Source organism: Rhinolophus ferrumequinum, chromosome 9 (assembly GCF_004115265.2).
Source record: "Rhinolophus ferrumequinum isolate MPI-CBG mRhiFer1 chromosome 9, mRhiFer1_v1.p, whole genome shotgun sequence".
In the NCBI taxonomy this organism is placed as follows: Eukaryota; Metazoa; Chordata; class Mammalia; order Chiroptera; family Rhinolophidae; genus Rhinolophus; species Rhinolophus ferrumequinum.
Genome location: NC_046292.1, coordinates 27611386 through 27635895, shown reverse-complemented (window position 1 = coordinate 27635895; position 24510 = coordinate 27611386). Strand labels below are relative to the sequence as shown.

General features: G+C 39.0%; 1 protein-coding gene across 28 annotated transcripts in view; it reads right to left on the bottom strand.

Moving 5' to 3' along the window:
- MACF1 (microtubule actin crosslinking factor 1) overlaps positions 1–24510 on the bottom strand; it is a 305934-nt gene that overhangs the window by 30266 nt on the left and 251158 nt on the right. For 18 of the 28 annotated variants that reach the window (XM_033115596.1, XM_033115604.1, XM_033115599.1 and 15 more), the window contains 22 exons: positions 20590–20751; positions 20242–20412; positions 19447–19613; positions 15699–15858; positions 15008–15334; positions 13995–14079; positions 13224–13465; positions 11679–11885; positions 10198–10317; positions 9656–9763; positions 8507–8725; positions 6788–6991; positions 6065–6073; positions 4970–5201; positions 4098–4324; positions 2823–2945; positions 2624–2725; positions 1895–1996; positions 1642–1815; positions 1395–1550; positions 1055–1252; positions 370–498 (listed from right to left, as the gene is read on the bottom strand). In XM_033115596.1, coding sequence (XP_032971487.1) covers positions 370–498; positions 1055–1252; positions 1395–1550; positions 1642–1815; positions 1895–1996; positions 2624–2725; positions 2823–2945; positions 4098–4324; positions 4970–5201; positions 6065–6073; positions 6788–6991; positions 8507–8725; positions 9656–9763; positions 10198–10317; positions 11679–11885; positions 13224–13465; positions 13995–14079; positions 15008–15334; positions 15699–15858; positions 19447–19613; positions 20242–20412; positions 20590–20751 — 3624 coding nt within the window. The remainder of the gene's footprint in view (positions 1–369; positions 499–1054; positions 1253–1394; positions 1551–1641; positions 1816–1894; positions 1997–2623; positions 2726–2822; positions 2946–4097; positions 4325–4969; positions 5202–6064; positions 6074–6787; positions 6992–8506; positions 8726–9655; positions 9764–10197; positions 10318–11678; positions 11886–13223; positions 13466–13994; positions 14080–15007; positions 15335–15698; positions 15859–19446; positions 19614–20241; positions 20413–20589; positions 20752–24510) is intronic. The other 10 variants (XM_033115610.1, XM_033115621.1, XM_033115622.1 and 7 more) reach the window with 3 other exon arrangements.

The following is a 24510-nucleotide window of genomic DNA, read 5'->3' as shown; positions in this document are numbered from 1 at the left end:
TAGCCACTTTCGTGAAACATTGCCAGTATCTACTGACTATAAATCCCACCTGAGCAGTCTTTTTCTTAAATACAACCACACGTGTGTTATATATTTGTCTTCTTCATGTTCTCACCTTCAAGTCAATATGCTTCTGCCCACTGAACTGATCAGCTTACCAATGTATTCTCAGCCGACTTCCCTGTCACCACTGCTGCCTGTGATCACATATTAAAAGCCAACATAAAGGCAGCAGTCCTCAAGGTTGTTCTATATTGTCGGTAAAAAGGCAAGACTTTGTAGACTCCCCGATACATCTCTCTCTGTGAATTCAGAAAGGAGCTACTGAATATGGGATGCTCATGTTCAATTTCAGGAAATTTCTATTACCATGTGTGTATCAAGCTGTTCTCTGGCAGTTTCAGGAAGGCCTCCTGTGGGCTTAGATGCAGAAAGTTGGGTCTCCATTCTAGTCAGTTCCAAGAGAAAATCTTCAATTTCACTGTGGAAACCCTGGGCCTGTTGAGAAAAAACATACCAGCAAGGTCAGTAGTCAATTCTAGCTTCAAAAGTAAACTTTCTAAATGACCACATGAGGAACTTATCTCGAGGGAGGGATTTTGGGCTGATCTCAGGCAGAGCTGCTCTTTTGCTGGATTAGCATGGGGCCAATATATTATTTATTTTTAGAATCTAGCAGAATCCTTCAGACCTCACTGTAACATATTACAGATGTCTGGTATAACCGATGAATTGATTGGCTAAGCTACTGTTGAAATCAGATGTGGAAGGACCTGACTTGATCCAAGAAACAACTAGATCTGTGAAAAAGGTTTGTTATAGCAAAGATCTTCTAACTTTGAATAGTAAACAGAGACTGGGCTACATACTAACCCAAGAAAGAATCATCAAATCAAAAGTTTTTTCCAGCCAAGTTCCAGCACAGAAATGACTTTCCTCTCAGGGCACAGGGGGCTCTACCCCAAAAGACTTTCCTTTTGTGGACTTAGACAGGCTTTCTGAAAGCTGCTGTATGTGCACAGCTCCACCCACCCACCTGTGACGATGCCCGTACCTGCTGCAGTGTTGACTGAAGCTGCTGCTCCCTCTCCTCTGTTTTTTGTAACACTGACTCCCAGCATTGGTTCATAGTTTCCAAACGGCTTCTTAAGCTGCTGGCGTCATCTCCAGCACTAGATTCCAGAAGTTCATTGCCAGCTTTGTTGACTGTTTCCACTGTGGCTTGATGGGCCAAGACATCATTTTTAAGAACCTAAAAAAAGTTGAACAACATAATATATCTCTATAGATAACATCAAATCTGGTTCTCTAAGGTACACACTATTAAACGGCTTTTTGTGGCAATATTTGGTCTCAAATCAATAGGATTAGAGATGAAAAATAAAAATACTTACATGGTGCTTCGCGAGCTCAACTTCAATGACTTTTGGATCTCCACTTATTGGTCTCTGAGCATCTAGCAACTCTTCAGTGTGAATCAGCCAACTCATCAGTTCTTCTAAGGCATGTTGGAATTGGCCAAGGGCCAAGAGAGCACCTTCTAGCTTATGCTACTCAGAAAAAGGTGTAAAAAGAACGATTGTTAAGAAATTAGAAAACAGTAGATAGTAGTCCATTTATGTACTCCACCATTTGCCTTACCTGTCTGTGGGCAATTTTTTCACCCAGGTTCTCCCAGAGGTGTTTGAGTTCCGTCAGTGGTTCTCGTATAATGTCTCTGTCCATTTCATCAGTAGCTTTCTTTAACATCAGTTCACCCTGGTGATTGAGCTTTTCCATCTCAATTTGCTGTTGGTAAACTTCCACTTTGAACTCCTATCAAAACCATACTTAAGGTTAACATCAAACCAAGTCTTTAAAAACTAAAAAGAAGCAAACCTTCCCGGATACAAACCTTCATTTCATTTAACTGATCTTTAACAGTGTTGAGATCAGTGCCGACAGGGGGCATGGCGCAGAGTTTAATCACAGTGTTATCTAGCCAGTCAAACATAGCCTAAAGTAAAAATACAAATAAGCAATCAGAAAATAAAAACATAAGGAGTCGGGAGAGAATTAGCATTATCTCTGCTAATATAAGAGAAAAATCAAAGTACTGTGTGCTGTTTGTGTTTATAAGTGGTAAGGGTGGCAAAGGTAAGGGATAATGATATTTATCCAGTAATATGGGGATTTCAGAACAAAGCCAATGAGATAATGTCTAAAATAAATGACAATCTGGAAAAACTAAATGTGAATAAAAGTTAGTATTTCTCATGGTCAGCTAGCAAGCTCGTGATGTGGTGAAGCAACTGTGCCAGGTTGTGCTTCAAGATAACCTGGGTTTGGAACCTCTAGCAAGCAATGACTTTCACAGTAAGGCCAGCTTCGCTGTATAGCCACCATGAGGATAAATATGATGAACACATGATGATGAAAAACATGGCAAGAAGAGTAGAAATTTGGGTGTCAGTACTTTTCACATTAGAAGTGGGAAACTTTGGCAAGAAATATAGATACAGGTTGTCTTAGGTTTGAAACTGTTGTGGTCAATCCTGTAAAGGTGATCCACTCTTATGCTGGCATTCAGAATATGACAACACGGAACCTGTATTTCCATGGTGGTCACCTCCTGGGTTCTCACCTGAAGAGTGTCCTGATACTGCACAGCAGCTTGCATGGCATCCTCAAGCTTTTCTAGTCTCTCTTTCCATGTTTTGTTTAAGTTCTCCCAGGCATTATTCATCTAGGGGAAAAACAGTCAATCAGATTCTTCAACTAATACCACTCTTCAGACTGAGTCACTAACGTTTCGTCTCAACTCCTTATCCGTTTCTCTATACCTCATCAATGCTCTTCTTCACTTCGGGCTTCTCAGTTTCTCCACAGGCAAAAATCAAATCTGCTCCAAGGATTCGAATAAACTCCAATTCCTCATGCAGACCATCTGTCTCTTCCTTAATAGTCTACATGTAAATGAACAGAACATAAGCCAAAACAGAAGCAGAACAGAACTTCCCAAACTTTGCAAATGTAATTATATCCCCATCAATAAGATGTTAAACAGAACTGTCAATTTCGCAAAAGCCTTTCAATGTTCTTAATTATTTCATTTATCTAAATAGTGAAACTTCAGACTCTGGTTATTTTTCATATATATGCACACAAAAATGTATGTTTCAAATATATTTATATATCTATAAAACTATATATATGAACTATATATATATGTATAAATATAAACAGTCTGGGAAGGTGTAATGAACTTCAATAATTCACCAAAAGTTCACCCTTCTCCTCTCCAAGGAGATTATAACCTATAGCCAGGAGTCTATCACAGAGAAGTACATTAACAAGGGTACAATAACAGTACAAGTCAAAAATTGAAGAGGTGAAAGACTAGCATAATAGGAATACAAGCCATACAATCTTGAAGAAAAGTCAGTTGTGTGCCAGATCCTAAAAAGTGGTTCATGGACTGGCAATGACAGGGGTGGGGAGAGGGAGAAAAGCTGAAATAAAAGTAAGACATAAGAGAGATTATATCAACACAGGCTTGGTTTGTACTGACTGGACAAAAGGAGTGGAGAAACACACTTAGTAAAAGTAAAAACTAGGCTCCCCAAATACACTAGAAAAAAGGATATCAAAGCAACAATTGTTATCTTTGAATGATGAATCCAGAATTTATTTTCTTTTCTATTTTCTATTTTTCTGCATTAAACAGATTTACTTGGGAAACAAAATAATATATACTACAGCAAGGACTAAATTCAGAAATGAAAGCAAAACTGGATTTTCTAAGCATAGCATACCACTTTGAATTGTTAAGTTTAAAACTAACAAGAAAATCAGTTTTGTGTAATGGAACTATTCTATATCACAATTGGTGGAGGTTATACAAATGTGCAGGTGGTAAAACTTGTAAAAGAAAGAAATCTACTATAATGAGCAGATATTTTCTTCAAGTGGAAAATATCCTATGAAACCTAAAAAACAAAAACAAAAAACACAACCTTTAAGGCACTGAGCTTGGGTAAGCAGTTAACACGGCATACTTGGATAAAGTGCCTTTCTCGAGTACAAACACAGGAAAAGGGGTTTTGTTTTTTTCTCACCTCAGCAGCTTCAACTTGTTGTTTGATGATGGATGGATCAATGCCTGGGCTTTCCAAGTCATGGACGATGTCCTGGGTGTCTTTGATGGTGGTCAGGAGAGCTGCCATGTCATACCAGAACTTCTCCGCTAGTTCAAGGACATCAAGGAACTTAATTTCTCGCTCTTCAGCACGGGCTTTGATGTCCTCCCAGAAGAATACCATTTGATCCAATTTGTCCTGAATTTCTGAGGGTATAAAGGGAAGAGATGAATAGGACTGCTCTAAGTACGTGAAATAAGCTTCATCAGAAATACCATCTAATTGTCACATTTTCACTGAAATTATCTTCAACAGAGCTTTAAGAATTTATAACTGACGGATATAACTATTATAACTATCTTAGCTTTATTATTTCTACATGTACACTTTCTGCTTATGTTGGTCTCCCACAGAAAGAGATCACAGAGGTAATCTGGAGATGAGTTACCATCTACTATAAAGGTACTGCTATGATACAAAACCCCTAAGTTATAAAGAGACTGAGATGAGAACTCTGTTTCCAGTGTTTTGTGTTGAATTTTGTTTCCCATGGAAAGTGTTATAAAAGGTAGTTATATTCTACCCACTATTGATACTGCAATTTACTCATATTAGGGGTTAAAGGAGCATTTGTTTCCTGGCCTGGGAATCTAACTACCAATTGTAACCTTGTTTCAAAGGGGAAATGTGTTCTGAATTCTAAATGACTTCCAAATGACTTTCTGGAATACTCATTACTTGAGGACTGTCTTTACATTCAACGAAGTACATCTGGTGGGATGCTGGAGGTAACCACAGCCTAGAATTTATTCTGTTGGTTTTCTTTAAAAATAATTAGATATCTCAAGCACCTTTTGCAGCCAGGTCCTTGTCAGCTCCCTGAGATCGCCCAATGAGCTCTTCTCCACGGCGCTTCAGGGCCTCAAAGGAAGGCTGCAGTTTTTCTAGCTCCATGGTGGCACTCTTATTGTCACCGATGCACTCTCTGATCTTGTCTACTTCAGCAGGGATCAGTGGTGGCATACGCAGGCGAGAGGAAAGATTTTCCAGAGTCTCCAACATGGGCTCGATTTTATCATGGAACTAAACAAATGTCAGACCATTAGCCATCACAGCAGTACTTCAACAGACATCTGGGGGAAATGCTATATATAGGGAATAGGGTCAAGGTATAAATCTTCCACCGTTTAAGATAACCTGCACATGGCCTAGCCTGATGGATGTTGGGTTTAGCTAAGGAACTGTTTTGGGCATAATAAACCAGGGTTGGCCCATCAGAAAAAGTAAATGTTTATTTTAAGAATAAAAAAGGTATTAAGTAATATGCCAGAAATGTGACAAGAAAGGGACAAGACTATGAAACTGGTGAGAGTCAGTGTGTCAACATCTCAGATGACAGTTGCATGCAACAGATTAGACCAACAAGTTAGATGCCCTCCACCTACTATGTAAATGGATAGGGAACTCAATATGCTAAATGCCTTGGAGTTTTAAATTATCATAGCATGCAATTTAACAATCACCGTATATAACAGTGAGAAAGGAAAATGTTGGCATGATGAAAGGGAATTAAGGAAGACCAAATCTAACCTTATTCTCAAAGAACAATTACCTTTCCACTTTTCTGATATTTTGAATAACATGACTATAATATTATAAATTTTTCATTTACAATCTGAAGCAGAGAGATGAGAAATAGGAGCAAAACAGGTAAGCTTGCCCCCTAATACGGAGTGTCCTATAGAAAATATGTGGTAGGATTTCCTTAAGAAAAATCACTGCCCATCACTTCCTTATTTCTAGGTTCTGCCCCAAATGAAACTGGCATAATTAACTGCATTAACAAAATTCATTACACTGAAGTTAAGGGAAATTTCCTTATAGCTAATCCTCTCAACTCTCAGCTTCACGGAAACACCCTAATCCCAATGGGGGTCGGACCTTACCTCTGTAATCTGTAATGGTGGGCGCGGTCAACACAACAATGAAATGTGACGATGTGGGGAAGACAGGAGCAGGCAGCAACAACACAAAGTAACACATTCCACAATGTGAGTGAGAGATGGGACGGAAGGTGGGGGGAAAAATTTGAGTAAGTACAAATATTAACCAAGAATACTGACTAAACATAGGAATAAAATACCCAGACATGACAAAAGTACCACTAACAGTAATATATTAGTTAAAAAGTATGTAGTTAACATGCTTTAAATACCACTGCTGTTGGTTTATGTTCCTCTTTGGCTCTTCTCCCTCCTCAAGCATCTTACTCTGAGCTAAGAGCTAGGTGGTGGCCTCTTGAGTAAGAGAACTCATGTGCTATCTTCTAAATCTCAAAAATAACAGGCCCAACAGGAATCTTGAGGCATTTGTTGCTTTAAGATAAATTTATCTAGAATCATCCTTGCCAAAGGACTGTCACAATATAAAGTTTTCAAGGAAAGCACCAATAGACAATATAGACCAACTAAGCCACATTTTACCCTCCTTACAGGGTCAGCAGCCCCATGTTCCTTGAATGAAAACGCCGATCAGCAAAGCTTCCTAGTCTCTGACAGTGTCTCATCAGCATGCTGGTCTAGACACTCCTGAGCACAGAGGCATACGTGATACACAGACTTCCTGCTTAGAATACAGCACAGCCGAAGGAGTTTAAGACACACTCGTACCTGAGCCGACTGGGAAACAGCCTCGTCCAGGGCCAGGGCCCGTTGGCGCACCTCCTCTTTTATTTGGGCATACGTGTTTTCTGCTTTCTGGTATTTTTCTTCCACCATTTCTCCCTCTTCAGGGTTTAACTCCTTTAGTTGTGGGCCTATCTTTATCAGTTTATCAATATGAGGTTTGTGTTCAGCAATGGATTCCCTTAATTGCTATGTAAAGAAATTAAAATGAAATGAGCATTTTTATACTGGTTTATTTGCTTACATACTTTGATCAGAGCTCATACCAACTTTGGGAGGAACAAACTGAATTACTAAACACTAGCAAGTCCCAGCATTTCATCATTTATGGAGGGGGGAAAAAAAAAACCTAAGTCTTGGGCTCTGGACACTGCCTGATTCTCTTAATCGTTAAAAGCCAGTTCAGATGTCCCATCATCCAGGTGTTCCCAGATACATCCTCTCTCACTCTCACCCTCACCCTGCAATACAAATCATCCCACCATCTTCTGTGCTTGGAAATACTTATACATACTAATTGTAATTTCTACGGTTTGATATCTGTCTCCCTCCCCAGACTGAGGCACTAAGCAGGAAAAGCTACAAAGAGCAACATTTCTGGTAATCCAACCATTCCTGGACTTTACTGCTGACTGCTTCTAGTTTACAACCTTCCACTTACAGGAATGCAGAGACAGAAATAAACACAAGCCATAAAACAAATAAATGTTTCAAAACCAAATAAACATTTTAAAAGTTTCTTTTTTTTTTAAGGAGGACACAACTCACAGTGGCCCCTGCGGGGCACCAACCAGCAACCTTGGTGTTATCAGCACCACGCTCTAACCAACTGAGCTAACCAGCCATCCTAAAAAGTTTCTTTTTGAAGTGGTAATAGCATTTGTTGAAGTGTTTACCAGTTTCCTTTTCGTCTCAACTATATGCAGCAAATGCTTTTTGACATTCTTTCAAGGCTCTCACTCCAGCTGGGGCCTAACCAAATGGAAAGAGCCACCCAACCACACCCTAAGTCTAACACATCCCATCGTCACTGTTAAGATGGTAAATTCCCTTGATGTTTATTTATTTATTTATGCAATACCCATGATCCTGGTAGCTCCACAATTGTATTCTTTAATTGATTCATATTAAAGGACAAAGAAAATAATTTAGGTATATATTTTTCTTGTGCAAAGAAATTCTAACTGGATTAAGAATTTTATAGGGGCCGGCTCGGTGGCTCAGGTGATTGGAGCACCGCGCTCCTAACGTTGAGGTCGCCGGTTTGATTCCCACATAGGCCAGTGAGCTATGCCCTCTACAACTAAGATTGTGAACAATGGCTCTCCCTGGAACTGGGCTGCCGTGAGCAGCTGGAAGTCAGCGTGAGCTGCCATGGGCTACCATGTGCTGCCAGGAGCGGCCGGCAGCCATCGTGAGCGGCCGTCTGCTTTCGCAGCAGCCAACTGACTGCCTCAGCCGGGGGTAGCGCAAGGCTTATACTACAGCATGGGCCAGGGAGCTGTGTCCTACACAACTAGACTGAGAAACAACGGCTCGAACTGGAGTCGGGGGGAAGGGAGGCAGAAGAAGGGGAGAGAAAAGAAGTTTATAACACAGAACTTACACTCGGTAGGCACTAATAAATTTGTTGTTTTTTAATAGATTGTGGAGCTTAATAGATTTCAAGTTCTGCAATTAAATAAAACTCAACATGCTTCTTACCCTCATCTCCTCTTGCTGTAGTCTGAGCTGCTCATGATCAATAGCTGGAGGAGGTAATTGTGCTATTAGTGTCCGAGTTTCCTCAATCCAGGGACTGAGCTCCTCGTAAGTTTCCCAAAACTGGTTCACCAAGACTTGTGCCCGCTCTAGGCGGGCATAACGCTCTGAATTGAGTAGACTAATGGCCTCATATTGCTGTATTAGAGACTCTGTCTTTTCCTATGAACAACAAAAGTGTAAGTGTTATTACTATTACGAACCCTTCTTTTTCTTTTAAGAAAAAAATGTAGGTATATATACATTAAAAAGTCTAAAGGAACACACACTAAAATGTTAAAAAAATGTGGATTAATCTAGTAGGATTACAAGTGATTTTTATTTTCTTTATACTTATCTGAATTTTCTAATTCATACATGTTATTTTCCTATCATACATATATGTACTACTTGTATAATTTTAAAAATTGTTTCAAGCTTTTAAAAATAATTTTCACATACAGTAAAACAGCAAAATTAACCTTTTAGTGAATAATCTTTTACAACTTTAGATACCGCATTACTATAACGGGTCAGTTTAAGACTGAACTCCTCAGTAGCTATGAAGGAGTCTTTATCCATCAAGTTTCACTTGTCTGTTTTCCTTGGATAAAAACGTCTCACCAGCCTGGTATTTATGAGTAGCTAAGTCAATTTACAAAGATTTTTGAGAAAAGAGTAGTTACCCGTACCCTTTATATATAAAACAAAACAAAAAACTGGTGTACAAACTAACTCTCTTGGCCAATCCTTTTAGAAATGGGTATGGATTTTAGAAGGATTTCAAAAAAACCCCACAAATATCTGCATATGGTTCTGAAAAATCTATCACAGATTTTTGAAAGGTCACTCATGTACTGAGGATAAGTAGCAATTCCTCAGTTATAAAGAGGATGGACTTGTAATACATTTCACATTATACAGCATGGCTGTTCAGACATGTGTGAACACAGGGTTAGGAGTCTGAATTCCCCACAACATCAAGCTGGACTTTAATACTGCTACTAGTAATAGAGGGAAAAAAACCTTCTTAAACTATAATCTCACAACTGTACTTCTAATTCACCATAATGAAGACAAGAATAATATGGTGAATAAATAACTGCAATTCACCTGTAACACAGCCTTTTGCTCCTCTCCACATGTGCCAAAGATTTCACCACGGTGACTGAAGAGTTCATCCATTGAATCTTTGTGTCGAATGATGTCAATGGAGAAAGCCTTTGAAAAGTAAACTACAGTTAAGAAGTAAAAGGACCCCATGCCTGTGTCAGTGGTTAGACACAACCTAAACAAAATTCCATTTAAATAAAGCCACATCACAAAAATTATTGTTATAGTCTGACACTTTGCCTTTCCATACATCTTCGACGTTTATCTCTTAGTAGCTTACAAAAATATCTTCCCTTCTGAAAATTATCCAGAAAATTATTAACTTTTCCTGGACTAATGAGCCTATTACTCCCTTCTCACAAAGCAAAAAAAAATCTCTTCCTCATCCTAACCAAATATTTATAAAACTAATCTGTCCATATTCATGACACTGAATCATTCCACTTGACTTGGAATAGCCATCAGAAACTCTCTCCTAGCCACTCTAAGCTACTAATGATTATACTAGTTTGGGACACTGGATATGTCAGTGTTACACTTACCTTCTGTACCTGCAGCTGAGCTGTGGTCTGGTCCTGTTCCAGGCGAATTGGACCCAGGGCCATCAGTTTCCGTTTCGTTTCAGCAACCCAAGCTAGCTCTGCATCAGCAGCTTGCTCATACTAGTAGCCATGTTGAAGAAAAACGAACATATTATTATATACAGTCAGTGTCCTCTTTCTTGGAATTCTAACTTATTCAACACAGAAAGGCCTGCATTTTCAATAATAGTTTATAACTTACAAAGTAAAACCAAAACTGGAGAGAATTTCGTAAAATCACAAATCAAGATGCAGACAATTTAGAATTGATTATACTTTAGCAAATGAGTTGATCCTATTTCAACTTTTTAAGAAAGAAGTTAGAGAATCCAGTTAGTATTCCTACAGCTAGAAATGACAATGGAAACTGACACTCATAAAAAGAAGTATACGTCTAATCAGAGTGCTTTTATGAGGCTGTGCTCTTTCTGCCAATCCCCTTTCCTACCCATACACTGAAGTTTTAATCACATGTTTAAAGAAACTTACCATGGCAGCAGACAGCTGAGTCAAGCTAACTTGAAAGTACTCACTCAGCTGAAGAAGCGTTAAGACCCCAGAAGAACATCAAACCTTTAACAGGTACGCAGTAACAAAGAAAAACTAAGATTCTGTTCTGTGTGACTGTTGTTTAATGGGGGTCCCTCAATCTTTTTTCTCTTCGTCTTTAACTCTGCCAATCTACACTAATATTTAAAGAGAAAAGAAAGCTTCTCCCAAGCACGATAAAATTTCATACTGAATTATCTGGCCAAGATTATTGGAATATAAATAAAGACACAGGGGGGATGCACTTGGAGTCAGAGCACACTTCTGTGTGGTTCTCAAAGCATTTGCTTATCATTATGAACCCAAGGAGTCATGTTATATTATTTTCTGCACCATGGCACATTAATAGGTTGATATCCAGATACAAAGAAAAGCAAGTAACTTTTTTTTAAAAAAGCAGGAAAGAAAAAAGATCAAGGGAAATATGACACCTTTGTTTACGGAGAGGATTCTATTTTGGATGGCTCTGCTATTTTGGTTAGAATATTTGATAGTAATTATAGTTCTTGGTTCCCTCCCCTCTTCCATCTAATGTTAAAACAGTTGATTTACCAAACTAAGATTGTGATGCATTTGGACATTTTGGATCTAGATATTATCTACTCCCATCACCATCAGTGTTTTAGCAGGGCACTGGCTAAGAAGAGGGCTCGCACAGACTCTTCCCCAAGTTCTCTTCTCAAAGGGGACAGGTATTTTGGGTCAAACCCTGATCCATCCTCACATACCTTTCCCAATTACTTCTCACCACTGAAGTAATGTGTTGCATCAGATTTACCTTGATCTTGTTTCTTCTATTCCTGAGCCTGTATTTATGTGGGTCATAGTTTTGTATCTCACACATCTATCTCTGCTGCCTAAAATGTTCATGCAGAGGTGTTTATACACATTACCTGTTGTGATCTCTGAATAGCAGCATCAATTTCATCCACCCTTTGTCCAACAGTGTCACTGACCAGCTTGTACTGCTCGTTGGCATCGGACACAAGTTTATCCAGCCCTTCTCTGGCTCTCCAGGGCACCAGCTCCAGGAGCGCACGGCTCACCTCATTCACGGTGTCCAACACCAGCCTGTGCTCCATGACCTCCTTCTTTAATTCCTAAGGAGGGAAAAAGCGTTTTCAGGCCAGACCTTGCTAAATTAAGCATTCTGGCAGCTGTGCCACACATCCCAGCAGGGCTTTGACCTCCTTCCTGCACTTCTTTTTTTCTTGTCTCAGATTTTTCAATCACTCCAAGGCTGACTTTAGGCTTAGGTGCTGCTTATATCTGTCCGCAAGACTTCTTGAGACAGACTGTCTCTGGGTAAAACAAATAGTTCTTTCTTTTCTTTCCTCACTTCAGTAGAAATGATAAATACTGCTTTACCCATAGGCATTTATTAGGTTGGTGCAAAAGTAATTGAGGTTTGGAGCTGGCCCGGTGGCTCAGGCGGTTAGAGCTCCATGCTCCTGACCCCGAAGGTTACCAGTTCGATTCCCACATAGGCCAGTGGGCTCTCAACCACAAGGTTGCCAGTTCAACTCCTCAAGTCCCACAAGGGATGGTGAGCAGCGTCTCCTGCAACTAAGATTGAACACAGCACCTTGAGCTGAGCTGCCGCGGAGCTCCTGGGTGGCTCAGTTGGTTGGAGCACGTTCTCTCAACCACAAGGTGGCTGGTTCGACTCCCGTAAGGGATGGTGGGCTGTGCCCCCTGCAACTAGCAACGGCAACTGGACCTGGAGCTGATCTGTGCCCTTCACAAATAAGACTGAAAGGACACAACGACTTGAAATTGAACGGCACCCTCCACAACTAAGATTGAAAGGACAACAACTTGACTTGGGAAAAAAAAAAGTTCCCCAATAAAGTCCTATTCCCCTTCTGTTCCCCTTCCCCAATAAAATCTTTAAAACAAAACAAAAAAACCCAAAAGAAACAAAAACAAAAAAACAGGACACCTGGTTAAATGTGAATTTCAGATAAAAAATGAATTATCATTTAAAAAAAAAAGTAATTGAGGTTTAAAAGGTTAAAAATAACTGCAAAAACCGCAATTACTTTTGTACCAATCTATTAACTCAGTTAAGTACCTAAATAGTAATTCTGTGCTTCCAGAACTGCACTAGAGCCTGTAGGAAAATCAAATACAACCATGAAGCACTCTTTAGAGAATGAATCATGAAAGTAAATTCCCAAATGTTACATACCAAGCAAACTTCCTAGGGATTTGGGATTCAATCTTTTTTCATCTTCAGATCATAACAAGTGCTCTTATACTGGTCTGTCTTTATGTCAAATCTTACTGTCCATGAGTAAACAAGAAAGGAGGCAGGCAGAAATTTTTGGTTCAGATTTAACGTAGATAGTTGGTGATGAAAAGTTAAGAATTTAAACTTAAGGATTCTGACTAAGAGGGAAACTTTTTTCCTTGTACACTGTGAAATGACAGCTCACCTTCTGTCTTTGCTGGAACTGGGGTATTTGCTCCCCTGTGGGAGACTGTCCCCCACTGACTGCTAGCTCCTCCTCTACCTCCCTCAGCCATCCGGTCAGCTCCTCATAAGTAGACTGGAACTTGGTGGCCAGCTGCCGGGCTTGCTCTAAAGTTCGGAGGGCCTTGGAGCTGGTGACTGTGATGTCTGCATAGCGAGTCTTTATTCCGTCCAATTTCTCTTGTATAAGCAGTACCTCTTCACCTGTGGGAAACCACACACAATTATTCATATTTAAGAGATATGAGGGAGTCCCCTTCTAGGGATGAGGGAGTCTCTTAATCCCCCTTTCTTCATATCAGAGCTTACTTTTTATAGACGCTCCCTCCCTATGACAGTGATTTCACCTAGCATCCCACACTAAGGGAGGAAGGAAGTAAACCTGTCTATCAATAAAAGAAGGCTCTTCTGAGATTATTAAGATCTGAGTTCAACTGCAGGTGTGTCTAGATGTTCCCAGAACCTTGCAGTGAATGGTGACATTCGACATATTGGAGGGAAGGGGGGAGTCATCTATAGCCAGATGCGAGCCACAAAGTCTTTTAGTTTTCAAAAGATATAGCAGGAAATAGGAACCCAGGCTACCAGCCTCCTGGGAGCACATAGTAATACAACAGTGAATACTAAGCTTCTACATACAAAGAGAAGTGGCAAGTGCAGGGTACTTATTTCCCTGGACATGTAATTGTCTGTATGACCAGAGAGGTGCCAAGAGATGCATTTTTTGAAGTACCTGTGGTTTGTTTTAGAAGAGCCTGACCGTTTTTAATAGCTTGATCTACATTCTTCTTTCTATTAACAATTTCTTCATTTAAAGCCTGAAAGGAAAGAATACCATTAATCCTAAAACTATGGCACAACAAATGGAAAGAAATGAGACCTTTGAGAGATGCCATTTATAGGAGATGAATACCAGTTTAACGTAAACATTAGATATTTGATTCCTTCATTATCTCTTTGATTACACCATTAATTACTCAAAATAATTAAATTAGATATTTATAGAGAGGCTTTCCTTTGTACTGGATGAAAAGAGTTTTAGGATTAAATCAGCTTTACCAATCTATTGGTACAAAACCCGAACCCAAGAAAGGTAGAGGAGAATTCAGCAAAAATGTCTACTGTGTCCAAAACAAAGAATAAGAAAGAAAGTTCAAAAGAAGAAAGTCAGCACGAACACGCAGATTTAAATCTGGACCCTGGTTAAAAACCCAATGTTTGAAATTAATGAAGCTGAATTTTAGATTATTAATAACAACAAACCCCCTTGCTTTACCTATTTTACTATCCTAAAAGAAATTTCCTAACAATGAAATGAAAAGGGCAAATTGTTCTTTCTACTAAGATGACAAAGAATCCCTGAAATTTGAGCATATAAATTCTAGAAATATTTTAAAAGTTACATATAGATGATCAACAGTACTATTTAGGTAACCTGGTTTTATGAAAGTTTTTGCTCACATACAATCTGAGTGACACATTACCTAACGATGTAAAACATGAGTTGGAATTGAGATGGTCCCTGACTACACTCTGGTTCATCTTCCAGAATTATTGACTCAGCTCGTTAAGTATTTCCCTGGATTCATCATAAAACAGATTAGTCTGTAGCAACAAGTCTGCAACTACGCACTTGTACGTAAAATAAAGTTGAAATGTTTGGAATAAAAAAGAAATGAAGAGAAACATGAATCAGAACTACAAAATAACAGGAACACAACCAGTAAAAATGGAAGACATGAATACCAGGTGGTCAGCGTGCTGTTTCTGCAGGACATCCTGTCTGTAATCCTTTACGGACACTGAACTGAGCTTGTCCTCAACCTCGGCAAGCCAGTTGAGCACCTCTACCTCATCCTCCCCGAACAGCCTAGCGTGGAACAGTGCTTGTTCAAGCAGGGCTGCTTTCCGACAGCACCGGTCTTGAACCTCACTGTATCGGGCCTGCAACGAGTCTAGCTTTTCCGACAGCACACCCTGTTCTGCAGAACATGTCAGGGAGGAGAGGGAGTGCCCAATTTGGACTGCCTGGTGCACATCTGTTGCATGGCTTTCTATTTCTTCCTCCAGAGCCTGGAAATCCAGATGGAAATAATGAATAACAGAAACAAAATAAATGAAAAGTAAACATGAAACAATGAATAACAAATGATGCAATAAATTAAATAATAATATAAAAAGTGTACCCAGTGAAAGGCAAAAATAATATAAAAGTTGAAAACAAAGCTGTTTTTTCTGATGATAGCCTATGATTTGATATCTACTTTTATTTCAAGGATGTGACTATGGTCAAATTAGTAATTTGACCATATTTTAAATTAAATTTAGAAAAAAGAACTCCACAAGAAACATCTTCTGATATGTTGCAGGCAGTTTTCTAATTTCTAGGACTTCCCATTCCAGTTCTTTGTTTTCATTTACCACACCTGCTTCCTACCTTGTGCCGGAGGATCTGCTGCTGTATTTTGGCAGTCTGAGTGCCAACAGGTTCTGAGTTAGCAAGCTTTTTCTCTGTGACAGATAAGAAGTCAGAAATAGGCTCAGCTGTCTCATGAAACTGTTTGGCCAGAACCAGGATATCTTCCAGCTGTTTTTGCCTACACAAATATATACAGAAAGCTGCTCAGGCAAAAAGTCACATTAAGATGGACAACAGTATTATATTCAGTAAAAAAAAAAAAAAAAAACGAACAAAAAAACCCACAACAATCTTCACCAGGTACATTTTAAATAACAGTAAACAGAACACACATATATAGCACTTGCTGTTTTAAAGGTTTTCATAAGCCTTATCTTATTTCAATTCTGTATAACCTTGTAAGGCAGGCTGAATAATTATCCCAGTTACAAAAGAGAAAACCGACCCTGAAGGCTTGAAGAAAGATTTGTCCAAGGCACCCCAGTAAGTAGTAATAACAGTACAATAAGGAGAACCAGACTTTCTAATGCTTTCTCCTATAGAATGTGGCTTGTGCATCATCTGAACACATGACCAAAATAAAGTTTAAAGGAGTCAAAAAATCATTAGTCTTCATTTCTCTCTGTCTGTCACTGCTACCTTCACTTGTGAGTGAAGAGAGCATTTGAAGAGCCAAGGCAGACTATAAACTAGAACTCCCTTTCCATATCCCCAAATCTAGTCAGGCTTCTAGTAATTTCAAGCCCCAGAGCATAACTCTGAATCCAGATTTAAGGCAAAACATGACTTCCAGACTAGCTGACTTTGCCAACACAAATGGCAGAACTATGGACATTATAGCTCACTTGGACTCCTAAATCACATTTCATATTAACATCCTTACTAGGCTTGGATTTCCAGTTCCCTGTAGATTAAAAGCAGCAAATTACAAAGAGGACAGGAAGCCTGAATATTGGAGGCAGCCTGATAAAAGACAGAAAAACAACCACAGAACTGTATTAGCACCCAGATTAATAAAAGGCCATAATGATGACTCTGAATCACTAATAACAGACTAAATGCTATGTCGTTTAAAAAGGCCCAGGAGTATACGTTGTACTTTAGTTCAGCAAACCTTTACTAAACACCAGCCTTGTGCCAGGGTCCTATGGACAAACCTATTTTAACAAGAAATGGTTTAAATATAAAGATTTGCCATTTTAATGATCTGGAAGTTCAATTACATTTGAATATAAAGAAAAATGTATTTTTAAATGTCAATATAAAGAATATAATTTCCTTTCTTTTTTTGCCAAAAAGAAGGTTTATTTGGGAAAAGAAAAAAAACAATACTACTACTACCATAGTAGTGTGGAAACACGCACCTCTGGCTGGCCGCCCACATGCCAGAGAGCTATAATTTCTTTTCTTAGTTTGTTTATGCCAGCCTTCAAAATACATCTTTAATTAATACAATTAAAACATATAATCTTAAAGGTTATTATTCAACTAGAATTTTATTTAAAAAGATTGCCCCTGGGCCAGCCCGGTGGCTCAGGCAGTTGGAGCTCCATGCTCCTAACTCCGAAGGCTGCCGGTTCGATTCCCACAAGGGCCAGTGGGCTCCCAACCACAAGGTTGCCAGTTCAATTCCTGAGTCCCGCAAGGGATGGTGGGCTCTGCCCCCTGCAACTAGCAATGGCAACTGGACCTGGAGCTGAGCTGCGCTCTCCACAACTAAGACTGAAAGGACAACGACTTGAAGCTGAACAGCACCCTCCACAACTAACCTTGAAAGGACAACAACTTGACTTGGAAGAAAGTCCTGGAAGTATACACACTGTTCCCCAATAAAGTCCTGTTCCCCTTCCCAATAAAAAAAAAAAAAAAAAAAAAATCTTAAAAAAAAAAGATTGCCCCTAATTCCTAGTCTTTCGGACTCATCTCTGATTTTGGAATCCGAAAGTTTGAAGACCTCAGTGTATACAGGATTTGGAGCAGCAAAAAGAGCTAAAATAATTTAGAAGCACCAAAATTCCAATATTAAAAATCTAAATAAAAGTCCTTAGAATGTCTGTAACAAATGAAGCTGCTCTGGGTTTTTTTCTTTAAAATACTGGCCCAGAAACTGTTAGGCGAGGAGGATGGAAGTGGGCAGTGTAGAAAGAGTCAGGATACTTTAGAAACAAAATCGTGACTTTACTGAGCTCATGGACCTGGGAGACAAGTACTACTTAAAATAATGACCGTAGTACAAGGTACAGAAAGAGTTACGGCCGTTAAGAGGGAGGTGAGGTCATTCTATGCTTGGGGAGTGATGAAACGGTTTACAGAAGAGGAGATAGACATGGAAGATGCAACAGCATCAGCAAAGACAGAATTAGGAAACTGACAGAAGGTACAGAGGAAAAGAATATGGTTTAGTTTATCTATACTATAAGGTCTGAGAAGAACAGTGGAAAGTAACAAAGGTAGGTTAGGGCCAAATAGTAGAAAGCTTTGAATGTTGGGTTAGAGAGTCCAGACTTTATTTATAGGCAACAGAGTCATTAAATGTCTTTAAGCACACGAAGAAGTGAAGGCCTGAGGGTAAGTGGCAGTAGAGTGATGAGTGACAAGTGGATTAGTTAGGAAGCCACCTCAGATGAGCCACCTCGTGAACTAGCCCAAGTGAGAACTCATAAGTCAAGAACTGAAGTACATGAGTGGGAATTAGAGAAATGGATAAATAGGAAAGACACTGTAGAACTGGCAGAATTTAGCATCCTGAAAGATGTGGGACACAAAGGGGTAGAAGGGTAAAAATGGGGCTGAGGTTTTAAGCTTAGGTAACTGGAAGTTAGTTAATAGCACTATTACTGGAAATGGACAGAGAGAAAAGAAAAAAAGCAGTGCAATTTATAAATAAAATAAGTTGAATTCTTTCATTTTTGTTTCTCCCTCTAATATGGGCAAGTGATACTTTAAAACTCAGGTAAGAAATAAGCAAGCACAGTGGGCAGGTGAGGAAACGAAGATTGAAGAAGTAATTTATTTGAAGACTGCCATTGGCTACCTAGACAACTGAAAGGATACAAGAACAAATGAGCAACTCTACTACTCTCATGTTGATTTCTGATTAGCTAGCCTTTACATTTAAAACTGGGACAATCCAGGCTAAAAGTAAAGACACCCATGTGGCTTATTAAGCTCAAGTGACACTGGAATAACTTATAGCTAAGGAAAGAGAAAGCACTGCCTTGAAGGAGGAAAGTATGCTGCCTGCCTTTTGGCCATTTATTGAAGAAAGTAGAGTTGATTCATTTCTTAAATGCACATACATTTAACAGAACCACAGACTAGCTCCTAGATGCAAAAACATCTAATATTAGGATAAACTATAAGAGAAAAGAAATATGATATATTTCAATTCCAAATATCAAAGGCATTATTTGTAAATCTGAAGGAAAAAAAATCTGCTTTAAAAACTCAGAAAATAACTGGCTGAACTGCAGGAGTCTGCATCTGTCATCTGGAACCAGGATTATGCTGCAACAGAACAACAGAGATCAACGAGTCTTCAGTTCTCAGAAATTTATGGAGGACCTGAGGCTCATTTCCTGAGAGTTATTCTGGCTTGAGGATCACCTCTAAGAACGCATCCCTCTTCAAAATAAAATCCATCAAACACCTTCCAAAGCACTGTATGAATCATCCAGGAGCTTTCAGAGCACCTCAGTAATAGCAAGTCAAAAACAGGACACAACAAACTTTCTCTGACCCGTTCTCAAAACCCCTTTGGCCTTACCTGGCTGCTGCTTTGCTGAGTAGTCCTGTCCATCTACTTTCAAGACTCTCCAATTGTCCAGTGATTTTCTCTCTATCTGCCAGTTCAGCTGACTGGGCTATTCGGCCTCCTTCTGCTTGAAGCATGTCTACGGTGGCCTTTCGATCATCTAGGAGCCGCTGGAGCAACTATTGGATACACACACGTTTAAAGTGAATGAAAAGTGATAACATGGGGTCGCTTTAAAATCTGAAATAAGGATGAAAAAACAAACAAAAAATCCCAAATCCCCACGGCACCAAATCCAAAGCTTAAGTGAATAACAAGCTTTTTTTTTTTCATCCTGAGGCAAAAACATAAGATTGTTCCTACTATCCACATAAACTTTTCATACATTTAAGTTTTTAAATGATATGGTGACTGTCATTATGTGACTAACAGGGAACTTACTTTGAACCAGGACAAAAATGCATTGAAATAAAAACTAAGCCCCCCCAAAACTAGACATAGATGCAACCTTATACATTATTTAGAATATTGCTGACCCTGTTAACACCAAAAACCTCTTAAGATAAAGCCGTGATCGAAACACTGAAATGGGATACATGAACAAGTAAAACTGTTCAGTCCAATATATACCACAGTAAGGTTAAAGTAAGATGATAAAAATAAATTTCCACCTTTCTTTTCCGGATCACAGAAAGGAAGTGAGGATTCAACTAAAACTCCTGAACATGCTCCTTAAACTATGAGCAAATGTGTCGTCTGCCACTGCCTGTGGCTGTTACAGTTCACTGTCCCAACATTCTCACTTACCTTCTGTTCCTGGATCTGTGCTTTCACCACTTTATACTCAGCAGATGGAGGTTTCTGATTGGCTATGAGCTCCTCAGTGTCTGCCAACCAGCTGAGCAATGGCTCCAAGGCATCTTGAAATTTCCCACAATGCAACAAAGCCTCCTGGAGTTGTGCAATTCTTTGTGCAACCTGTATCACAGACACAGAGGCTCATTAGGAGAATGCAGAGAGCTTTTAAATTACTACTGACCCCTTTTCGTATCTACCGATTACAACTGCTAAATTGTTATTGGCCTTCAGGTTCCAAGGAAATCTTAAATTTAGGTGTCTCTTTTCGCGCCCCCCCCCCCCCCGCATGCCACTTACCTTTTTATTCAGTGTGTTCCACCGAGCATTGATCTCATCCATGTCATGTTCCAAACCCTGAACATCACAGTTTTTTCCAGCACTCTGAATCAATCCCTGGCCAAGTCCATTCACCTGCTGTAATTTCATCTGAAGAGGATCCACCTGTTCTTTCTGAAACATCTAGATAATTGTAAGCCAAAGAAGACTTAATCCAAAGGCAATCAGACCCTGTATATCACACAGTGACTGGTTATTCTTGGGAGATTTATGATTTAACAAAGAAGGACCAGGAATAAAAGTGAAACAAGCCATTTGTACAGGGAACTATCAAGGAAACTTGTGGTTTCATATTTCAATACAGCCTCCCATGGACAAGTAATTACAGAGAGTTATGGCACTACTTACATCTTTAACCCAACGACTCACGGTTTGTTTTTATTTTTTTAATCTGTTTGCATTAATTTTTAATGCAAAAATCTATAAGAAAGAAGCATCAGTCTCAAGATATCATAAAAGTGTGATGTATCTCAATCTTAAAAGGGAAGAATGATACCTTGGGGAATAGCTTTAAGTGACCACTGATATACGCAATGCTCTTCTCTGACTAGGACTGATAACTCAATTAGCCCAAACATATTAATAGTGTGAAAAATGCTAACCTCATAGCTTAATCCCCAAGTGGCCATTTAACTCCATCCTGTTCCAGGGCCAGACCACACACAGCCAATAATCTTGCAACAGTATTCCTCTGATTACAAAGGGAAACGGGCCAGTAATTCTGGGAAGTGTCCTTAACAATTTCAGACACATACTCTGAGTAAGACGCAGATATATATATGAAATAGTTTAAAAATGATACTGTGTATCCATGTTCACTACAAAAGAATTTTTTTTAAAATGTGAAAGAAGTGTAACAAACAATGTACATGTTTCTTTCTACTCCAGTTAAGCTCCACTATGACTTAGAAATTTCTAAAGAAAACAAGGAGAAGAGAATGGTACTTTTGCCACTCTAAGGAAAAGAACGAAATAAATATTTGTCCCTAAGATCAAGTTTCTTTCCATTATCAGATGATAAAAATCAGCCATATTCCACTAGTCTGGATCTTTTTCCATTCTTTTTTCTTCCATAAAAAGTTCCTTCAGTTTCAGTGAGACAGCTGAGGCTATTAAGATTGAAGGATGACAGAAAATGAAAGAGGACAAAAATAAATGTAAAAAAATTTTACATTTGGGTAAGACTAATTTTGACCTATGAGACCACACATCACACTGGGATTAGGAAACTGATTCTAGAAAGAATGGTCTATGGCTGGACAAGTGAGTTACCAGGGAGGAAAAACCCCAGGGACCACTGAAAAAAGAAGATTACAAAGGTAATTACCAGTGGGCTTCATGTTATACTATAATTTGATTACACCATATTTTGTTAGGCAACACTACAAGGCAGTTCAGCTAAAAATGACTGTTTCCCCAACAACATGGTTCCCAGAAAAAGCAAGTGCTACGATTACATTTCTATTAAAGATGGTTCACTACAGAAAAATCAGAGCGGGGTGGGGAGGGAACCCCAGCTCCCATATTTTAAGTTGCTGGGGAACACCAAATGGTGGTGGTGGGGGGTGGAAAGGCAAAGAAAGAAGAGCCAAAAGTACAGAGGGAAGAGGTCAAGTCCACTGAAGAGACCCCCCTTTTACCAATAATCAAATCCTGTGTCTCACGACTGACATTCACATTCATTCTGTGCTGTCCAATATGGTAGCCAGCAGCTGCCTGTGGCTATTTAAATTAACTAAAAATTCAGCTCCTCAGCCACATTAGCCACATTTCATGTGGTCAACAGCCACGTGTGGCTAGTACCTACTGTATGAAGACAGAAGCTCTATTGGATAGCGATATAAATGACACAGAAAAGTAAAATATATTTAAATAGCTTAATGATGTCCTTAATATAATAAAGCTAATTCTTTTTTTAAAATTTGGATTTACTTTATGAACATTTCCTATAGACGCATCAGATTTGTTTCCCACCTCCACTCTATGGATAACATTGATAGGGAATGGGTATCTGTCTCATCTTTTCTCAGAAGTTTGAAAATATATGAAAAGCACCTCTAAATATACACAAAATATTTATTTTGAACACAAGTAAACCGAATGTTAAAGAAAGTAAATTTAAAAATACTTGCTCCCTTCTCTCAACTCCCAAATAAAGCTGTTTTGCAAACCCAGTGCTTTCAGATAAATTAAACTTCCTACTCCTTAGTATTTCAATGGGACTGTGCCATGTTATTAACTGACCAGTGCTGGCAGACATTTCCCAGAGCAGAACCCAGCAAAAATTACTGCAAAGTTGTAAGATAAAACAGGGACATAAAACAGAAAATTTCCAAAGAACTTCTTAAAACACTTTCATCTTTGGTAATATCACATTCTCCCAGTTTTCATCCTGAATGATCCCTTTTTGATGTCCTTTGCTCTCCTCCTTTTTCTTTTCTAGATCTCCAAATGTTAGTCTTTTGGGGGCAGGAAAATGGGCAGAATATCAGTCCTGGACCCTCTTCTCCTTCTATACTCTCTTCTAGGCAATTCCATCCATTCTTATGTCTTTAAATGTTAACCATGATAAATGCTTATGTCTCTAATACTGTCTTTCCAACTACTTTCTTAATATTGCCATACAAATGAATCACAGGCATCTCGAATCTAACCATTCCAATATTGAACAGTACTTCCTACTTTCCTCTCCCCCCCAAATCTGTTCTTCCCTAAATCAACAATTTACTACTGTCACCAGCCACTCAGTTGTAAAAACCAGAACCTAGAAGCCATCCTTGACACCTTCCTCTCCCTCCCTCCCAACATAAAAGCCATTATCAGGTCTTGTTGATTCTGCCTCCAAAATATTTCTTGAATTCATCCCCATCTACTTACATCCCTCTCGTTCAAGCCTCCTTGACAACTGTATAACCTAGTGGGCCTGTCTGTCCTTGATCCCCAAATCCATTCTACAGGCAGTAGCAAGTGTGACGTTTTCTTAAATATGCAAACCATTCAGTGTTTTCTGTATTTATGACAATTATCTATCACAATGCAAACAAACAACATAGAGACAAAGAAATCTGAGATCTATAAACTCCAAATAATGTTGAGAATATTTACTGTCAGTGTGGACCGGTTTTCTCTATATTTAAGCTGAGAGTAATTTTTTAAAAAATGTAATCATTTCACTCCCCTACTTAAAATTTTTCAATAGCCTCTCATAGTTTTTTAGCTACAGATCCTTTTGAGGATATCTTTCTCAGTCCCTGCATAATCAGGCCCCTGCCTACCTCTCTAGATTTACTTCAAGGCACTCTTCTGGAACCCTTGGCCACTGTGGTCTAGCCACTTGGCCTTCTTTTAGTTCTAACATGCCAAGTTCTTCCCAGCTTCCATTTCCTTTGTCTGGAATGTTCTTCCCTCTGACTCTTTGCCTAAGTAACTTCTATTTATCCTTCAGGTTTTAGTTTTAAATCCTTTCCCTCACTCCACAAAATTGAAATTAAGTACCTCTATTATTTCTGATCATTGCATTTATCTTTTATTCAAAGCATTTGCCACAATTTGTAACTATATATTTGTGTCATTTTTGCTTAATGTCTGCCCCCCCCCCCCACCATTGCAGCACAAGTTCCACAAAGGCAGGGACCATGCCAATTCTATTCACTGCAGGAGCCCCAGTACCTGGCACAGAGTAGGTACTCAATAAATATTTATCCAATGAATAAACGAATCCTTGTACAGAAATGGTGTTACGGAAAGCAAACAAATCCATGAAGGTTCTGCTGATGAGCTGAGCATTCAAACACTGAACTCAGATCGCTGGGCTCCCCAATTTTTGTTTAAAGAGAATTTTTTTGGGCCAGATTTTAATTTTATGGAGCTGTTTATTATACA